We start from the raw sequence: 19919 nt of genomic DNA on the forward strand, positions 1-19919 counted from the left end.
GTGTGGGGGTGCTTTGCTGGTGACACTGTTGGGGATTTATTCAAAATTGAAGGCATACTGAATCAGCATGGCTACCATAGCATCTTGCCGCGGGATGCTATTCCATCCGGTTGGCGTTTAGTTGGACCATCATTTATTTTTCAACAGGACAATGACCCCAAACACACCTCCAGGCTGTGTAAGGGCTATTTGACCAAGAAAGAGAGTGATGGGGTGCTGCGTCAGATAACCTGGCCTCCACAGTCACCGGACCTGAACCCAATCGAGATGGTTTGGGGTGAGCTGGACTGCAGAGTGAAGGCAAAAGAGCCAACAAGTGCTAAGCATCTCTGGGAACTCCTTCAAGACTGTTGGAAGACCATGACCACACAAGAGTGTGCAAAGCAGTAATCAAAGCAAAAGGTGGCTACTTTGAAGAACCTAGAATATAAGACATATATTCAGTTGTTTTTCACACTTTTCTGTTAAGTATATAATTCCACATGTGTTAATTCATAGTTTTGATGCCTTCAGTGTGAATCTACAATTTTCATAGTCATGAAAATAAAGAAAACTCTTTGAATGAGGTGTGTCCAAACTTTTGGTCTGTACTGTATATATACATACACACACACACACACACACACACACACACACTCAACTGTAATATTTATTTATTCATGTATCATAATATGCCAATAAAAATCAACCAATTCTTTATTGGCACGGTACCAAAGAGAAAGATTAACCATTTTTACATTTAAATTGCTAATGTAAAGAGTGCAATTTTCAAGTTGTAAGATCATCCACATCATCAACAGCAAAACTCATCTTAGGTTTTAAGTGGGTAAACCTAATGGAATAACACAGAGCTTATGAATTACCTGTATTTTACTTAGACCAATCAGAAGCAACTGAATATCAATGTGGTGAGTAAATGACAACACAGTCACAAATAACTGGCAGTCTATCATTCCAAGTTCAGCATTCAAGCCTCAATCCAAAAGACTGCTGGTCTTTTTGGCCAAAAAACAAGCCTACAACTTAATGTATATAGAGAAAAATCACAGTTTAAATCACAGTTATCAAACTGCTCAAAAAAGTCGCAATTAGATACACCCTCAACCTTCAGTCCTACAAATGATTGTATTAGCAAAACAAATTAACCAAACATAAATGTATAGTATAGGTATTAATCATAAACAAAGATCAAGGGAGGAAACAAGGAGCAATAATTATAACTCTTGCGTTACTAGTTGTTTAATAAGCTATAATGGAATGCAATTAAATCCTGTGGCTAGTGGAATCATTTCATTCCCCAAAATATATGGCAGTTATTGCCATCAGCAAATCCCTGAAACTTTGGCAATTCTCTCTCCTTTCGACTCCCTTCACATTCATGCACACACCTCTGCCATTATGTCGAATGCCTGAGTTTGTCTCAGCATAGCGTTCCTGGTCCACACGGTAGCCTTCCTCCCGGAGAACCCTCTGATACAACTGAACCTCCGTACTGGACGCTATGTGCTGACCTGTCAACACAATGGCCTTCCCTGCACAATTCCTCTTAGACCTGTACACCTAAAAGAGGGGGGAAGAGAGAGAGAGAGAGAGAGAGAGAGAGAGAGAGAGAGAGAGAGAGAGAGAGAGAAAATAAAGTGTACGAAAGAATGCATGAAAGTGATGGAGAATCAGCATGAGTTTGACACAATCTTACATTTCAAGTTCTCAGTATCACATCTGTATAGTAGTAACAGGTTATATGATTCATAACTGAATAACAGGCCTAGGATTTAAGGGAGTTAATGGCTATTTGAACAGAAGAGTAAATCTGCATCACCTAACCACTTCAAATCTGGAATCAAACCAAACACTGTACAGCTGTTACGTGAGAGCAGAGTGGGAGAGAAGTGGCAGTGAACCAGGAATTACTCAAAATATGTCCAATAAGTTCCCACAGTTTAACCCTTAGAAGAAGTCATGTTACAGGGTTATTGCTGATTTGCTATATATTCGACTTGCATCATATGAGTAGGTGCATTTTGTAATTCCAACATTACAGATTGTAGCTCATCTGCTTCTCTGCATACTTCTTTAGCCTCTTTTTACACTGTTTGGCACCGCCACAGGACCACCAAGCAGGCATTATCGGTAATGGATAATTCTCAGTACTGTTTTATTGTTGGTGTGTTTTACATTATGAGTGGACCAGACACAACAATGATGCTGTAGTTTTTAAACATCTCAGCATCACTGCTGGACTGAGAATAGTCCACCAACCAAAAATATCCAGCCAAAAGCGTTCTGTGGCCACTGATGAAGGACTAGAAGACAGCTAACCAACTGCTGAGCTGCTGTCTCTGGTTTTTCATCTACAAGGTAGACCAACAAGGTAGAAGTGTCTAATGGAATGGACAGGGAGTGAACCCAAATAATAGTTAACTGCTATGTGGAGGCCCCGACCACTGACGAACAAGGTGAATGGGATTAACAAAATCCAAAAACCGTGTCCAAAACCGCATACTACTCTAGTACACATACTCCACCAATGAACTGATGTCTATTGGTGGCGTATTATTTTATTAGGTTAACTTCTAGCATGCGGTTTTAGGCGCAGTCACAGTATGCAGAGATAACGATATACTACAAAGTGCCCCTATATGCAAAATGGAGCTGATAAAACCGACAGTGAGTGTAGAAAGAAGTACGTGGTTTTAATGAAGAGGGCGGTGTATAATCGACTTGCACCACTCAACTGTTCAAATGTAATAATGTAATACTACCATGCGCATAAACATGACCCGTTAAATGAGCTGGCTAACATACGCCACCTAACGCTAGCTAGCTAATTAGACAGCTGGCCCTTGTAGCTTGTCTGCAGCTATATAACTAACTATATAGCTAGCTAGCTAACGTCACTAGTGGGACAATTGGAAATAAATATGAGTTTTCCACAAGTAAGCACGATATTATCTCGAAAACGGGACTTTGTTCTGGTCTGCAGAGAGTGAACCTGCAGGTTCACTACAAACACACGTTGACGCTAACATGCTAGCTAGCTTTCCTAAACCCTTAACAACCAATTTACTTACCTCTCAAATAATCTCCAATTCGCTTACTAATTATCCTCACACCACTTCGTCTTCAAACATGCAAAATACGCTTCAGAGACACCCAGATAACAACTTGACGTTTCCACCTCAGCTTAACTTAACGTGGCTGGCTAAAACCACTAAGAAATAACTGGTGGCCTTTTTTGACGTCAACGTTTCTAAGTCACGACAAAATGCGATGAAGTTGACTACGAGCTCCTGTTAATCCACCGGATTTATAAGCACACTGGTTTTTACTGTCAATACTGGACAAATTAGCGAGAATATCTAATAAGAACTAAACTATTTTTCTTCATTTGCCTCTGCTCGGCTAACCGTTGGCTTGGGCTCTGGCTCGTGCTGTTTCCGTTACATTTTGAATTTAATCGGCTGCAGCAGGTGAAGCTACTGTACTGCTCTACTCCAAAAAATCCCAGATTAGGGAATGAGAATACCGCAAAATAAAAATTACAGCATCCGTCACGCAATTTATGGTGTGAGCATTATATTAAACATCCAGCAAAGCTTGAATGAAAAATATAAGATATACATTTCATAAATCATGGCTTAAAAAACACTGATTAGACTATCTGAGAACTGTATGAGCGTGGCTAATGGGCAGCTTAATTGACAGCTAACTGTCCAACGCTCCTAGCCTTTTCCACCGCTCATAAATCATTATCCAGCTTTTATGTGAAAAAAAGTCATGGATGCACAAATGGATGGAACAAGTAATGTGTGAATGAAGGAACAATCAAATTTTTCGTGTGTGGTTAAATTAATGAACTGGTAATGGGCAGCTACAGACAGGTGGTCTAGCCTGCTACCTTTTGTTTATGCTGGGTTAGCTTAATCTCACTAAGGTTCTCTGACTTTGAAACTGTTCTTTGAAGGAGAGGCAAGAGATGTCAGCCTTGTGATTGATAGGGGGAATGCTTACATAAGCGTTTCCCAAGATTACGACTGCACAGTTTACACAGAGCAGAGAGAAATATGGTTAAATACACTATATTGCCAAAAGAATTCACTCACTCATACAAAGCACTGAATTAATTTGTTCCAATCACTTCCATGGCCACAGGTGTATAAAACCAAGCACCTAGGCCTGCAGACTGCTTCTACAAACATTAGTGAAAGAATGGGTCGCTCTCAGGAGCTCAGTGAATTCCAGCGTGGTACTGTGATAGGATGCCACCTGTGCAACAGGTCCAATCATTAAATTTCCTCGCTACTAAATATTCCACAGTCAACTGTCAGTGGTATTATAACAAAGTGGAAGCGATTGGGAACGACAGCTACCCAGCCACGAAGTGGTAGGTCATGTAAAATGACAGAGCAGGGTCAGCAGATGCTGAGGCGCATAGTGTGCAGAGGTCGGCAACTTTCTGCAGAGTCAATCACTACAGACCTCTAAACTTCATGTGACCTTCAGAACAGCATAGAGAGCTTCATGGAATGGGTTTCCATGGCTGTACAGCTGCATCCAAACCTTACATCACCAAGCACAATGCAAAGCATCAAATGCAATGGTTTAACGCACTGCCACTGGACTCTAGAGCAGTGGAGACGTGCTCTCTGGAGCAACGAGTCACGCTTCTCCATCTGGCAATCTGATGGATGAGTCTGGGTTTGGTGGTTGCCAGGAGAACAGTACTTGTCTGACTGCACTGTACCAAGTTTAAAGTTTGGTGGAGGGGGGATTATGGTGTGGGGTTGTTTTTCAGGACTTGGGCTTTTAATGCTTCAGCAGACCAAGAGATTTTGGACAATTTCATACTCACAACTTTGTGGAAACAGTTTGGGGACGATCCCTTCCTGTACCAACATGACTGTGCACCAGTGCACAAAGCAAGGTCCATTAAGACATGGATGAGTGAGTTTGGGGTGAAAGAATTTGACTGGCCTGCACAGAGTCCTGACCTCAACCTGACAGAACACCTTTGGGATGAATTAGAGTGGAGACTGTGAGCCAGGCATTCCCGTTGAACATCAGTGTCTGACCTCAAAAATGTGCTTCTGGAAGCCTTCCCAGAAGAATTACTGTTATAGCTGCAAAGAGTGGGCCAACATCATATTATACCCTATAGATTAAGAATGGGATGTCACTCAAGTTCATATGCGTGTGAAAGCAGATGAGCAAATACTTTTGGCAATATAGTGTATTTTGGTCACTTATTGGTCATTGGAACTCTATTCAAAGGGTAAACTTCAAGGCCCAATTTCATTTCGCCACATGCCCCTACCATTTAACCGTACCCCTCTATTTTGCACATTCACACCTACAGATAGGGTGTCCCAAAGTTTGTTGAGATAGAGGGGTAGGGGGAAGTGTTAGGGCTACATGGCCCTCCAAATGGAGGTTTTTCAGATGCAAACTCCAGAGGTAGTGTTATGTGAAAAACTACAACACTCAAACATTTGTTTCATAGTAGTTACTGAGTAATTCGTAATAGTCAGGCTACTGGATAACATTTTATTTTGTTCCCTGAGACTTTACTTTAGCAATGTTTACATTACAGTAGAAGTCTTTTTTCCAAAACAATCGAGAAATTGGGTGAATTTCCATGATTTGGGTCCCTTAAGAGTTAAAGCCTTAAAGAGAAATTCCATGGATATTTCAAAATAGCTATACAATTCAGTGGTTGACAATGTAAACAAAGAGTGGTTTAATATGAATTGGTGCATTGTAAAGAAACTTACAGTGGTAGTAAGGTAAACCAGGAGTTGCAATGTCTGCAATAAACATATGTGCATTTTATTAACTATCCAAAACCACAAGTGAAGCTACATGTAACTTTTGAGGTTTTGTATGTAATGTTTATGATGAAAAAAAAGACTTTTTTGTCTTTAAACATCCTGAATGTACTTCTCTTCCATAAATGGGGTGTAAAAGAACATTTTAAACCTTCTTAAAACTTTTGTAAAACAATGTTTCAGGAATCAGGCAGCGTACTCATAACCATTTTGTGTAATGACTTTCTGTGAGCGAGTTTTTCCAGCCCAGTAAACTTTCAGATCTCTGGTTCCTATCACTTATCATCATCTGATATCTGCCTATATAGCCCCTCAATCAGTGGTCGACAATGTGTGGCTCTTTTACTGCCCTGTTGTGGCTCCACAGCAGAATTAGATTTTTAGATAAAAATAAAATAATCCTCCTTTGCAGTAAAATAAAGCTCTGCTGATTGTTCTAACAGTATGAACAATAAATGGCTGAGTTAACGTATAACTACTTCACTAACCTTTAGCCCTGAAGGTTGGTGCACAGACTGCTGGTCGCTATAGCGACGCAGACAAGACTCGCCAACTAGAAGCTAATGAAAAGGCAAAGAGAAAGATTTAAGACAAATGTTGATAATTTGGAGACAAATGGATTTATTTGCATTTATAATCACACCAGCTGTTTAATCTGCAACAAGAAACTGCCAAGCACTAAAAAGTCATATGCTAGCATATTAACACATATTGAGACATTTACAGCCAAAATGGTAAAATGGACATAAAATGAAGCTCCCAGAATAGTGTGATTTTTGTTGAAAGGACAAAATGGCTCTTCTTAACATTTGGGTTGCCAACCCCTGACCTAAATGTACTGCTCTTGCGGAGTATGCTAAATACGTCATCAAATCAGTTTGAAATGTTGGTCAAAGCTAATACTCCATCAAATGTCGATATATGATTTCAGAGCAATTATCTGCCAATACTGATATCATTCTGCCACTATCGTGCTTCCTTAATTATTTCTTCTGTTTATTTAGTTAATGTTTAAATTACAGTCATTTGTTGTTTTTAAATGTGCCTCATGAATAAACTTGGAACGTCTTTGTGTTGGGTTTGAAATCTTCCAGTTTTGCCTCCCCATCTCTCTCTCTTTCTCTCTCTCTCCCTCCTCCCTCACTCTGGCTGTGGGGAGCGCTCAGTTCAGGCCTGTTTGGGGCAGTTCTGTAATGAAATAATAATGTTTGTGTGCTTGCTGCGTCTGGGCCCGGGGAAAGGAAAGCAGGAGCATAATTGCATGGTTTAGATTAGCATCTACAGAGTGGGGAGAGTAAGAGAAGAGAGAGAGAGAGAGCAAGAACAGAGAGAAGCAAGGAAGAAGCACAGAGGAAAAGAGAGAGAGGATAAGGACTGAAAGAAAGGCTAGACAAGGAGGGAGAAGAGCTAGAAAATGTGAGAAGAAACAGAGGTATATTTTTAACTCAAGAGAGAAAGCAGGATGGAAGAAGAAAGTGGGGGTCTAAGGAATACCCCAGGAGGAGAAGAAAGGAGAGAGAGAGAGAGAGAGAGAGAGAGAGAGAGAGAGAGAGAGCTTTGTGCTCTGGGCTCAGAAGTTCTCTAAACTGTGATGTGGCTGAGCTCCCAGATGGAAATATTTATGAGCTGAGAGGACTAGGCCCCTGAAGAACACAGAGAGAGAGAGAGAGAGAGAGAGAGAGAGAGAGAGAGAGAGAGAGAGAGAGATAATGATAAAAATAAAGAAACGACACAGGAAAGAGTAATAAATAAAAAAAAGTAACAAAGGGAAGAGGGGGTGATAGTGACAGAGAGAGAGAGAGACTGTAATAGAAAGAAACACATAGAGAGGAAGAAAGTAATAGTGAAATAATAGAGATAAAGAGAAAGGGGGAAAAGAAACAGATAGAGAGGGATAGAGTAATAGAGAGAGAAGAAGAAGAAAGACAAAGACGCAGAGAATAAAAGAGAGAGGGATGAAGAGGAAAGAGAATAACAGAGAGGGAGAGAATACTAGAGAAAGTGGAGAGAGAGAAAGACAAAGGGAAAGAGTAATTAAGTGAAAGAGAAAGGAGCACAACCTAGTTGAGAGTAATAGACAGAAAAAAGCAGAAAAAGAGGCCCCGAGATGGAGAGAGAAGTAGAGAGAGGGAAATAAAGGGATAAAGAGCAAAAGAGAGAGAAAGAGTAATAGAGAGAAAGAAAAACAAAGGGAAGGAGAGAATAGAGAGAAAAAAACAAAGAGAGAATGATACTCAGAAAGAAAGGAAAATAGAGTGAAAGAGTAGTAATGAGAAAAAACAAAAAGAGGGAGAGAGAATGAGAGGGAGAAAGCAATAAAGAGAGAGAAAGGGGAAAGAGAAAGAGAGAGGGAGAGACAATAATAAAGAGAAGACAGGGAGAGAGACAGATGGAGAGTGAGAGAGAAATAGAGAAAAGGGAGAAAGAGACAGTATGGAGACAGTGAGGAAAAAGGAAAAAAGCAGGGGTCACAAGGAGTGGAAAAGAGAAAAAGGGAAAGAGACAGAGCGAGAGAGGGAGAGCAATAAAGAGAAACAGAGGGAGGAATGGGAAAGACAGAGAGAAAAACAATAGGAAGGAGAAATAAAGTCAGAGAAAGATAAAGAAGGAAAAAGACTGAAAGAGAAACAAAGATAATTAGAGGGGAAAAAACAGGACTAGAGAAATAAGCAGAAAGAGAGGGATAGAGTAATAGGAAAGAGAGTAAGTAACAGAGTGAAGAGTGATAGAGAGAGAAAGGGGAAAGAGAAAGGCAAAACACAGTAATAGCAAAAGAGAAGAAGAGTGAAAAACAGAAAGGGAGTAACAGGGAGAGGGAGAGAGCAGACAGAGATGTAAAAATCAGTAGCGCTTCCTTTAAACTGTCAGACTGGATTTCCCAAAAGCGCTGCGGTGGTAACATCGCAGGGGCTGTTAGAGGGAGTGTTCACAATCAGACCTGATCTACAGACATACTATGACACTTTTTTGGAAATGGAGCCAAAAAGTTTTAGCCAGAACACATCGTGGAGAGATACTGAGTCATAGAGACAAAGAGAGGCTAAAGAGCTAAATGGCATAACAGCTTTAGTAAGAAGCAAAAATAAAGTGGCAAGTAGTTTCAAATCTAACTGTGGTGTAATAATCCAGATTGCAAACTATATATATGTCAAAAGTTCTCTTCAATTTTTAGTTCTGCATCTCAGTTAGGTAATTAAAATTAATTTCTTTTTCACACTCAACTTCCCTGCTAGCCAGGACTCTTTCCATCACACACTCTTGGGTATGCACTTATGGATGGCTAGGGCATTGCTCAAACTCACAACGTCCTGTTGGCGCGACGCCTTAGTCCACTGCACCACATGAAGCAACTCAGTGTCTAGAAATCTTTAATACACTGAGTACACTAATACAAGAAACAGTAGCTGGGAGAATGAATGACTCAACTAAGAAGTTTGAATTGGGTGAACTCTGGTGTCCTCAAGTTTAATCAACTCAAGAAAAGCCATGTAATCAGTTACTATAGCATTTTAAGTTAAGCAGACTTCTCATTTTTAACAGAATAATTGAAAAGGTCACAAATGCAGCATTGTACAAGTTAGACAGGTCAAGTTTTTCTCATGTGTAAGAAATAGCAGGAGTGACACTGTGAGACCTTGAGGACTTCCAGTGTCCAGTCTCCCCAGTCTGGACTGGTCTAAGATTGGTGTATGCGCCTGTGAGTGGTAACAGCATTTGCTATGTGTGGTACGAAATTCCACACTGTACTCAGCTATAAATAATCCAACTATCTTTAAAAGCCCATCTCATGTCCTGTCCCTAAAGGGTCACAACCCCAGGGGCAACAGAGCTTCTTACAGTTCATATGACATTGGTGAGAACACATGCGCAGAGACAGTTCCAACCACCCCATAAGAGAGGGGACACACACACAGAACACATTAGGCCATCAGATCAAGGTCAGTGTACTTGGAATGTCTCACATGTCCACTGTGACTTGTGTTTGGTTCTTTTAATGCCCTAAATGGCCAGGGCACACCGGTGGGCCCAAAGTTTTGTTACACACTTATATAACAGTTACTGAATAAGAAGCCTGGGATTTTAAGGGGTTAAACCAGGCCCTCTCCAAATCCAAGAAAACCATTACGATAAACACACACTCCTCCTTCCTCACTTCAGCTGCATTCAGGATGCCAAAGTAACGTAATCACTGGAAGACTCTGATAAGGCTTCAAAGCATGCTGTCCATTCGAAAATGTTTTAGGGTGGAATAACACGTTAATTATAGACCTTTCAGGACTCGATTTATCTGGCATGAAAAAGCATCTATCTAAAAGTGGCAGCATCATATGCCTAGTTTATAATCACAGAGTGGAAAAAATGGAAACTTGGAGGTACACGACTAAAGTCTGTCTACACTGTTAACAGGTACCGTAAATATGGCTTAACCCACTCGAACTTTATTAATCTATGGAAAATAAATCCCCTTTGCTTCATGTAATAAAGAAGTTAGAAGTATTATGTAAACATTGTTCAAGTTACCATTCACTCTCCAGTCCACACAGTCCATATATGCAAACTAAGCTGCTAAAACAGCCTGTTTTGAATACCACCCACTAATGTTCATGTTCTAAGGCAGTTCATGTTCAAAATATGCAAAAACATCAATAGTAAAACACAGACACTTGTAGTAGACCATGAAATATTACAAATATTAATGTCCCCAGGAGCTCAGTCTTTAAAACCTACCTATTTGGTTTAACTAGACACCTGGCATCCTTTCTTTACTGCAAGTTCATCAAGACTTGGGTTCAATTTCTGAGCTGCTGAGCTGACGTTAAGTGTTTATATTGGTTGAACTGCAGCTGAAATGCATTTTTTGATATGTGATATGACTGGTGTGGAATTGTAGGGAATTGTGTAGAATTGAAATGTAACTGCTGTCCCACTGTTTCAGTAGGTTCTAAGGAGTGTTTCAGCTCTGAGTGCTTTTTGAACGATGCACAACCCAGGACAGCCAATCAGAACAGAGCTCATTTACATGTATTAGCCTTAAAAGCACTGTAACAAAAACAGCCTTGTTAAGTGTAAAGGATAAAGAGAAATTATTAAAATAAAGAGAAAAATTATGTACATATAAATTCTGAACATTTTTGGTTCCGAAATTTTAGGGAAAAACTGAAGTACATGTAGGATTTGGCTTAAGGCTCATTATTTCATTGCTGTCATGCATTACTGGGGGGGGGGTCCACACTTCACATAGTAATACAGAAAGCACAGAGTTCTTGCATCCTTGTGTTCCACCAAAAATAAATATATGTGCCCACTAGAGCTCCATGGCTACACAAACACTACATGTTGTGGTACATGTTCAAGTACTATCGCAAATTTGCACCAACCCAAAAATAAAGCAAAAAATAAGGCTTTTTTTCATGGTCATGCAGCAAAACCTCTCTTAACCTTGTATGCAGATTGTAGAACTGTGCTTGTTCCTAACATATACTCTTTAAGAGTTCTTTGCATCATGAAAAGGTTCTTCAGATAGGTGGAGAATGTGCTGTAGATGGTTCTATATAGCACCAAAAATGGTTCTTTTACTGTGGAATTCCGTCAGCTGTTACAGTAACTAGGCAGGTAAATGAGAGGCCAGCAAATGTGTTGTTTTTAAAATGTGACCTTATCTCTCTGCTTATGGTAATGGAAGGTTCTCTAATGACCTATACACAATGTAGGAGAATAGCTGCTTATCAGCCTCACTATAGCCATGTCTGGTCAAAATGGTCCCAACAATGGAACAATGGTCCAAAAATGACTTCACCTTCATGTTAAGAGGTGGGTCCTGGAAGTCACTGGTCCAACTGATGCATCTCTTCATGTGTATTTTCAGGTTCAAACCTATACTGTTGGGGCTTATTTCGTGCAGAAAACATGGTCCTTGAATTCGTAATCTTTACAACATCTCTGTGTTGTGAATTCCCTCAGCTTTGTCTTTGGTCATCTTGTGCAAAATAATGCTAAACTTTTACACCAAACATGCCTTGGCTGATCAACCACATCGGTGTAAGTGGAAAATCATGTACATTAGATTTTTCATTAGACTGTTCCTTTAAATGAGCTGAAAAAGCTTCATCTTCTTTAAATACATTTTTTCATTCCTTCAAGACTGTTGATGTTAGAGGTTCACAGAAAAAGCTTTAACAAGCAACTATGAGAATGTCTAAGAGAGAGAGAGAGAGAGAGAGAGAGAGAGAGAGAGAGAGAGAGAGAGAGAGAGAGAGAGAGAGAGAAAGAGAGAGAGAGAGAGAGAGAGAGAGACAGAAGGTTAGACTGAGACAGACACGGGGGGAGAGATGGGGTTGGGGGAAGTTGTTGGTATTCACTGACAAACTCGGAGCCTGTTTGTCCATGCTAAGTAGACGCTTTACTTGGTAACTGGCGGCACATTTGGCAACAACTCCACATTTTATTCAAGCTTTCTTCACTCAGCCTTTTCTCTCTCTCTCTCTTTCTCCCCATCCCTCTCTCTTCTTCCCCTTCCAGTCAGTGCTCTCTCTCTGTCTGTCTCCCAGGATGTGGAGTTTTGTTACCACTGGCTCCATGGATTAGGTTCAAAGGTCCAACATGGCGGCGGAGAGGCCCAAGTTAAAAATACTCTCACCATATCTTACCAACATAAAAACTTCTCTCTCTCTCTCTCTCTCTCTCTCTCTCTCTCTCTCTCTCACACTACATGGCAAGGCCTTGTAAAACAGTACAATACATTCCCTCACTATATATACTTCATATCTCAGCACACAGCTGAACTGCTGAAATGGTCAGCATCACACAGGCAATTTCAGTGCCCTCAATCATGTCAGAAAGCCAGTGCATTCTTACACACAGCCTACACACTTAAGCCACTGAGTTCATGCTGTGGTGCATCCATCATTCACCCAGAACTGAAATGCTGCTGCATTTTCTATCCATGATGAAAACTCCATAGGAGAAGTAACACTGAGTGTGTTTACATGCATTTAATAATCTGACAACTGCAGAAAATCAGATTGTCAGTAATCTGATCAAAGCGTTTACATGCACTTGAGTATTCAGATAATGGGAAACGCTGAGTCTACATGAGACAGACAGTAATCAGATTTCTGCTTTGCAACCAGCCAATAAACTCACAGAAGACGACTTGACGTAAACATAATGTAAAACTCAAACACAAGCCACTGCTTTTTAAAAAAAAAAAAAAAAAAAATCACACCCCTTTACCTGAAAATATGAACATATGTCATCTAGAAGAAGAAGGATATTCAAATCCTTCATTTGGTCAAGTGTGTAGTTGGTTTCAAGTCCAAAAGTGTTTTGCTGCGTCTTGCGGCACCGCTGCTTGCTTATTTCTGGTACAGCAGTTTGTTCCGCCCATGCGTGGACTGAGAAACCCAAAAGAAATCAGAGTAAAAGTTTACATGCCCTGAGAAATCAGATTACTGAGCTAAAATCCAGCTCGCTTTATCAGCCTTCTTAATCAGATTTCTAGATCGGAGTGTGCTGTGTACATGACTATTTGAACAATCAAATAACTCAAGAAATTTTGATTGGATTATTGAGTGCACTATGTAAACACACTCACCTTTATAACGTTAATGCCTGCTAATATAACAAGATTTTATTCCAAGTAATGTCAGATTACTTCTACTTTTCCATTTGCCATGAAATGTTTATACAATGTAAAGGGCCACTGATATTTTCAAATTTATGCAAAATAAGGTTCAAGGTTCTGATATATTCAAGTACACATATACTAAACGGCCTAAAGAACATTGCAGCCCCTCCTAATTATTGATGTTTCAGCCATGCCTAGGTCGGTCACAATTATGTGAGATTATCACAGTTATTTGAGGTGATCAAAATGATTTAAGCAGACTACAGTCATTTTCCACAGTCGACAGATTTTGCAATAAATTTAAGCTGAAGTAAACAAAATGTGAATTGGGTGCAACGAGTTTAGGCACATAAATATAAATAAAAGAAAGCAGTAAATATCTTTGCTGAGACCTATTATGGAACTAGTGAAAAGAAAAAATGGTAACTCCTAACTTGGTGCTGTAGCATGTTTAGAGGGCAGTAATGTTTCATATTTAGGTTTGTTAACTTATTTTCACTTAGGAAATAAACAAAACATGTTATTTGACCCAGGATGTTCAAACTTGTGCTTATGACTCTATATATAATATATATGTAGCTCAAGGACCTTTGCATCCTGATATTGTATTAAAACAAATGCATATGTTTCTGTGCCAGTTATGAGACAGGCTCTGGAAAAAGTGTGAATGGAGCTGTAACGATTTTGGAAGAGAGTCAGAAGGACCTCAGCCTGAAGCCCAGTCACTGAGCTGACTCATTATGCAACAAAGCACAAACTTCCCCATTCACTCTCCTGAAGCAAAACACATTAAGATGTCAAGGGAGAAAGCTTTAACACTCACACATGCACACAGCAAGTGCCATCTGAATAAATGGAGGTCCTGTAATGTTCTAGAGCAGCACATATCTGCTTATTATGGTGATCCACAAAACACTGCAATGCAGTCATTGACTCTGTTCAAGTGCTTGTTGCTGTGGAGCAGCAAACAAACTTAACAGGCAAGAGGCAAACACACAACCTAAATCTGCCGAAACAAACTTGTGACATCTGACCTCAGCCTCGATGCCCTGACACACACACACGCACACACACACACTTTAAATGCCTAAGAACACAGGTGTTACACGCGTAAAGACCTTGACATTGCAATCATTTTGTTGGTTTGACTGTAAAATCTTCACAGCTGACTGCTGTAAACTGTCCACTACAGTTCAAAGGTTTAAAATCAATGTTTTTAATAAAATAAATATATTTTAGTTGCAGATAAGTGTATAAAATGATTAGAATATGCCAGCCCTGTGCATCTCCACATGTTATTAAGTATTAGTAGGGCATTAAAAAGGTATAAAAGAATATGTGATGCAATTAAAAAGAAACAAAAAGAAAAAACAGAAATTGTGAATGTGTCCAGAACGGTGAACAGAGCTGTAGAGGATTCGAAAATCACTGAAACAGATGTGTAACATTGAAAATTAAGTTATAGTAGAATAAGCATGGTGATCAAAACTCAAGACAGAGAAAACAACAAAACTGTTGTAAATAATTAATTAAAGTATATTATTTTATCTAATGACCTCATATTGACTTAAAAGTTGAAAATTACCTTTTAGTGTTCACACTCTTAAAAAGGATGGTTCTTCTAAGGGTTCCTTAGTAAAGAAAACTGTTCTATATAGAACTATGGACACTAGAAGAACCCTTTCCATGATTAAAGGGTTCTTTTCATCATGAAAGGGTTCTTCAGGTTGATGGAGAATCTGTTGTGTATTGTTCTATATTAAACCTTTTTGAACCATTTTGTTCTTCTATTGTTACAGTGTCAAGCTTGCAAGGGTTCTTGGTGCTGTATAGAACCCTTTAAAAAAGGTTCTATATAGAACCATCTAAAGCGCATTCTTCATCAATCTGAAGAACAATCTTTTTATAGTGTGTAGTTTATTTTATTTACTCTACAGTTGGTTCGAAATGTCTGTGACTACAGTGAAAACAATCAATTAAACCTGATTTTTTTTTTTTTTGGAATGTTGAAAATTTTGAAATAAAGAAAAGTTATGACAAGTAAAATGCAAATGGAATATTCAAGATTGTCCATTATTTCTAGGTCAACATTCAATGTAAAGCAAATTTGTGATGGGGACCATGTCAAGGCCAGGGATCCCACTGATCCCAAGTACTGTCTCATCCACTGATGCTTGTATTCTAATGACTCTCAGGTGGATTTGATCTATCCATCAGATGCTTTTGCACAAATCTGTGGAGTCCGGTATTTGGTCCCAGTTTTGCTTCACTGAACCAGATTTACCACTGTTTTACTACTAACGGCATTACATGTAATAAAACACATGTAGGTTTTGAATAAGTGCTGTTGATATTGTAACTGTTGGCATCTGGTTCCTATCATCACCACTGTAAAGAGATCAGAGTCAGTAAGTTTCTCCACAATGAATCATTTCACATCAAACCACTCTGAATGACACTGTTTACCTCTCTACCACTGAATTATGCAGAAATTTTGAAAAATCAGTGAAACTGCCCTTACAAAAAAAATCCTAAAAACTATTGTGTAAAAAATGAGACAAATGATTAATATGTGTAGTGATTCCTTTTTGAATGGTATGACATCACAACCATGACAGAAATAGCCAATGTGAAATAACACTGATGGACAACTCTATTTGAGAGCACACACACACACACACACACACACACACACACACACACAGGGAGGCCTCACAGCAGATCAGGGACGCAGCTGTCACACTCCACGCCACACACACTTCCTTCTTAGAGTTAGTTAGCATGGGGATTATCAGAGGCACACCACCACAAAACAAACTTAATCCCCTGCACCATCTCTCGCTCAGTCTTCTCTAACTCTATGTTTCCCGTTCCCTCACTCCCTCCCTCCCCCTCATTTTTTCACCTTACTTCTCGACCTTTTGCTCCCACCTCTCCCAGCACACACACCAACACACATCCACTCTCCCCTTGGACTAAAGTGAAGCATGAATAACTTGTGATGGGGCATCTGGGATGCTTTAGGTATTTTATTCTCGACATCTTTCACCATTTTCTCCCACCCCATGCCGATAATGCACTGGTGCAGGTGTCTGTCATGTCAGCGCTGAGCAGAAGCATGTGTGCACTCGTAAATAACCCCCCCCATGCTGTGTCTTAGCCAATTGCGAGCCAGCCTTCTGCTTTTCCTCCTAAAATACCCCCACAAAGACACTCTGAAATAAACAATACTCATCCACTATATTTAACAAACACTTTAAATAGGGGCAGCAGACAAACTCATGATGATGTACATCTCAGGAACAAAGATCCATTTCATGGTTCCTTATTATGAGGTTGTTGAAAGAATATTGTAAAATTATATATCTTTCTAGACATTTTTTACTTACGTTAAGTCATTTTAACTTAAGAAGATGTTTTATTCCATTATTTTAAGCATTATTTCATTATTATTTTCTGAAATGAGCAGAATCTTTATTATTTCTCAAAAGAAGTAAAATCATCTGCCAATAGAATAAGACACTTTCATGAGATAAAAATGCTTAAAATGAGTAAAAATGTATAAAAACAGTTGGAGTAGTCTTATAATATGCCTCATAATGAGAAATATTAGACACATTTCACTTGCTAATGTATCTTTTTTTGCGGTGTAAGTTTGGACGCTGTCAGAACGGGCCTAGACTCAGAGAGCTTTTCCTTTGTCCTGCCCTTTTAAAACACGTGTGAAGTCCTGATGAATGACAGTTCACTCCATTCAAACTAAAGTCTACAGAGTTGCTCCAACGGATGTATGTTCATTTTCTACCCCAGTGTTTCCCAGACATGGTCCCGGAGGCCCACCGCTCTGCACCTTCTAGTGTTTCTGCTGTCAACTAATTAGACCAACAACAACCCCCTTGCTGTAGTGCACAGCTCTTTCCACCCCAACACACCTAATTCAGCTCATGACGGTCCATAGGACCATAAGAACCACCACCTTAATGAGTAGAAGGGGATGTGTTGAAGCAGGGAAAGCACTAAAACAGGGGTGACCAATCCACAAAGGGTCAGTGTGGCTGCAGGTTTTCACTCACATCAAGCAGAACCACAACACTTGTTTAACCAGTTGGTCTCAGTCTTCAGTTACAGCCGAATGCAGAAGACGCCCAGTCAAATCAGGTTTTGTTGATTTTCTAAGTGAAAAATGCAAATTGTCTATAGGAACAAACTTAAATATGTAGATTTTAATGCACAAATTCTATTCATTCGTTACGTTCTCACTTACGAAATCAACAGAAGATGTCATTTGACCTGGGGCGCCCAAATTTTTGCACGTCTGCATATGATAATGCTAAAGTGTTTGGGCCCATGGGCCTTATGGATCAGAATTAGGAAAAACTGTTGTACGCCAATCACTTAGTGAAATAAGGTGACTGGAGAATGCAGCTGAGCAGTTAGGCTTGGTCATTTCCAAGTTCTTAAGATCAGATTTGGTCAAATTGAATATTTCCAAATGATCACAGCTCCCACAGCTGTGAGGCATCTGTGAGGACAGACCTCTATTTTTCTCTGTTCCATTTGAATCCATTTTTAGTGCCCTGTTAATGCCGTTCTGTTGTTCACACCTCTCACTTTCCAGATTTAGTCTTTTATTAGGCCAAAAGTATCTCAAAGGGAGAACAGAGCCAAAATGATCTGAAAAGAAAAGAATGGCGCCTGACCTAACTTTAACCTAACAAACAGATGCTGACAGAGCGTCCAATGCGGCTCTAAAGGGAACGCAATGGGCTCACTCTTAAAAAAGATGGTTCTTTGAGGGTTCTTTAGTAAAGGCAATGGTGCTGTTTGGAATCTATACGGAGCTGTTTAACGCTTAAGGTTTTTCGCATGGTAAAATGGCTCTTCAGATTGATGGAGAATGTGTTCTATACAGCACCAAAAGGGGTTCTGGTATGGTTACGACAGACGTCAGGCAACAGAGCCTTTTTTGGTGTTCCAGAAAACCATTAACAACAAATTCTCCATGAATCTGAAGAACCCTTTCACCACACAAAGAACCATTTAAGCATGAAAGGGTCTTGGAGTGTTTGTGGTTCTGTATCTTCACTAAAGAATCATCGATGAAGCATCTTTTTGGAAAGTGTACACCCTTAAATAAAGAAGGTTCTTCAAGGGTTCTTTAGTCTATATAGAACCATGAACACTCAAAGAACCCTTTGCATGATTTAAGGGCTCTTTGCATCGTGAAAGAGTTCTTCAGATTGATGGAGAATGCTGCAGATGGTTCTATATAGAACCTTTTTGTAAGGGGTTCCACTATTGTTACAGGCCAAAGAACCCTTTTTTGCTTGGAGTGTTCTCTTCTTGTGTCCTGATTTCTCTGATATAACAGAACTTCATCATCAGCCTCCACCTCCCACCTCCCACCTCCGACTAACGAGCTGACCAGGATGGCTTGGACAGACTTCCCACTGAAGCTGAAGTCCACACTTACTTCCAGCAGAGAGTGAAGCTGCTCGGGCTCCAGGGGCAGCACGCCGTATCTCCTGTCCATCACAGACTTGTTCCTCTGGCGCCGTTGAGCGTCTCTGACCTGCGGCCGCTCCACCGTGGAGGTGTGGTAGAAGAAGAGCGCGGCCAAAGCCAGCAGAAGCACCGGAGCCGTGCAGCTCCTACGCCGGAGCAGCAGCATCCCCGCGTTTAGAGAAGCGCCCTTTAAACTCACAGCCGCAGCGCGACACCATCGGGGACGGTGAGGCTCAGCGTCCTAATCCAGCGGCCCTCTGAGGCAGCGGCAGCACAAGTTTCCAGAGAAAAGCTTATTTGCTCAAAGGCGAATCATACTTGCCTGAAGACCTCCAGAGTCAACTTTGATGGAGACGGTGGAAAAGCGGGGCGGGGCGTTTACTCTCAGAGGCGTCCCAGCGCAGCCAGCGCGCTCGGCTCGGCGCGTCTGGAATGACGGGGAGGGAAGAGTTTGGGGTTAAAACGCTCTTTCTTCTCCGAGTTGAGCCCCACCGTTGATGAAAAACACTCCCCGAGAGGGAGTTCATGACTGAGACCGCTACTCCTCCTCCCTCTCTCTACTCACTGGCAGGAGACTTGTCTCCAGCCCACAGGAGAAAATAAAAGTCACGGGTCAAAGTGAGCGCGCCTGGTAAACAACACCACACCGCAGGTTTGGAAGGAGCGTTTTAATAGAGCTGGGGTAGCAGGAGGGTTTAGCTGAGCGGGGATGGCCACCTGGCCCGGGGGGCAGGGAGAGAGAGGGAGAGAGACAGAGAGAGAGAGAGAGAAAGAGAGAAAGAGAGAAGTCAACAGTAACTTCCTCTCTGCACTGACTGCTGCCACAGCTACTGCTCTCAGGGTCCGTGGGGGAGGAATAAATGCAGCCATTGCTGTTAAAAGGCTGGAAAGCAGTGATTTGAAGATTGAGTTCAGGTTTGAATGATGATGCACTGGGACAACTCACTGCTGGATAACACTAG

At 40.6% G+C, this 19919-nt stretch overlaps 1 protein-coding gene across 2 annotated transcripts in view; it reads right to left on the reverse strand.

Moving 5' to 3' along the window:
* Window positions 1–19586, reverse strand: part of cped1 (cadherin-like and PC-esterase domain containing 1) — an 84888-nt gene extending 65302 nt beyond the window's left edge. For both annotated transcript variants that reach the window (XM_017712185.2, XM_017712183.2), the window contains exons 1-2: window positions 18926–19586; window positions 1389–1560 (exon numbers count right to left, since the gene is read on the reverse strand). In XM_017712185.2, coding sequence (XP_017567674.1) covers window positions 1389–1560; window positions 18926–19123 — 370 coding nt within the window. In that variant the 5' untranslated portion in view covers window positions 19124–19586. The remainder of the gene's footprint in view (window positions 1–1388; window positions 1561–18925) is intronic.
* Window positions 19587–19919: the final 333 nt, after the last annotated feature.

This window comes from Pygocentrus nattereri, chromosome 1, assembly GCF_015220715.1.
Source record: "Pygocentrus nattereri isolate fPygNat1 chromosome 1, fPygNat1.pri, whole genome shotgun sequence".
Classification (NCBI taxonomy): domain Eukaryota; kingdom Metazoa; phylum Chordata; class Actinopteri; order Characiformes; family Serrasalmidae; genus Pygocentrus; species Pygocentrus nattereri.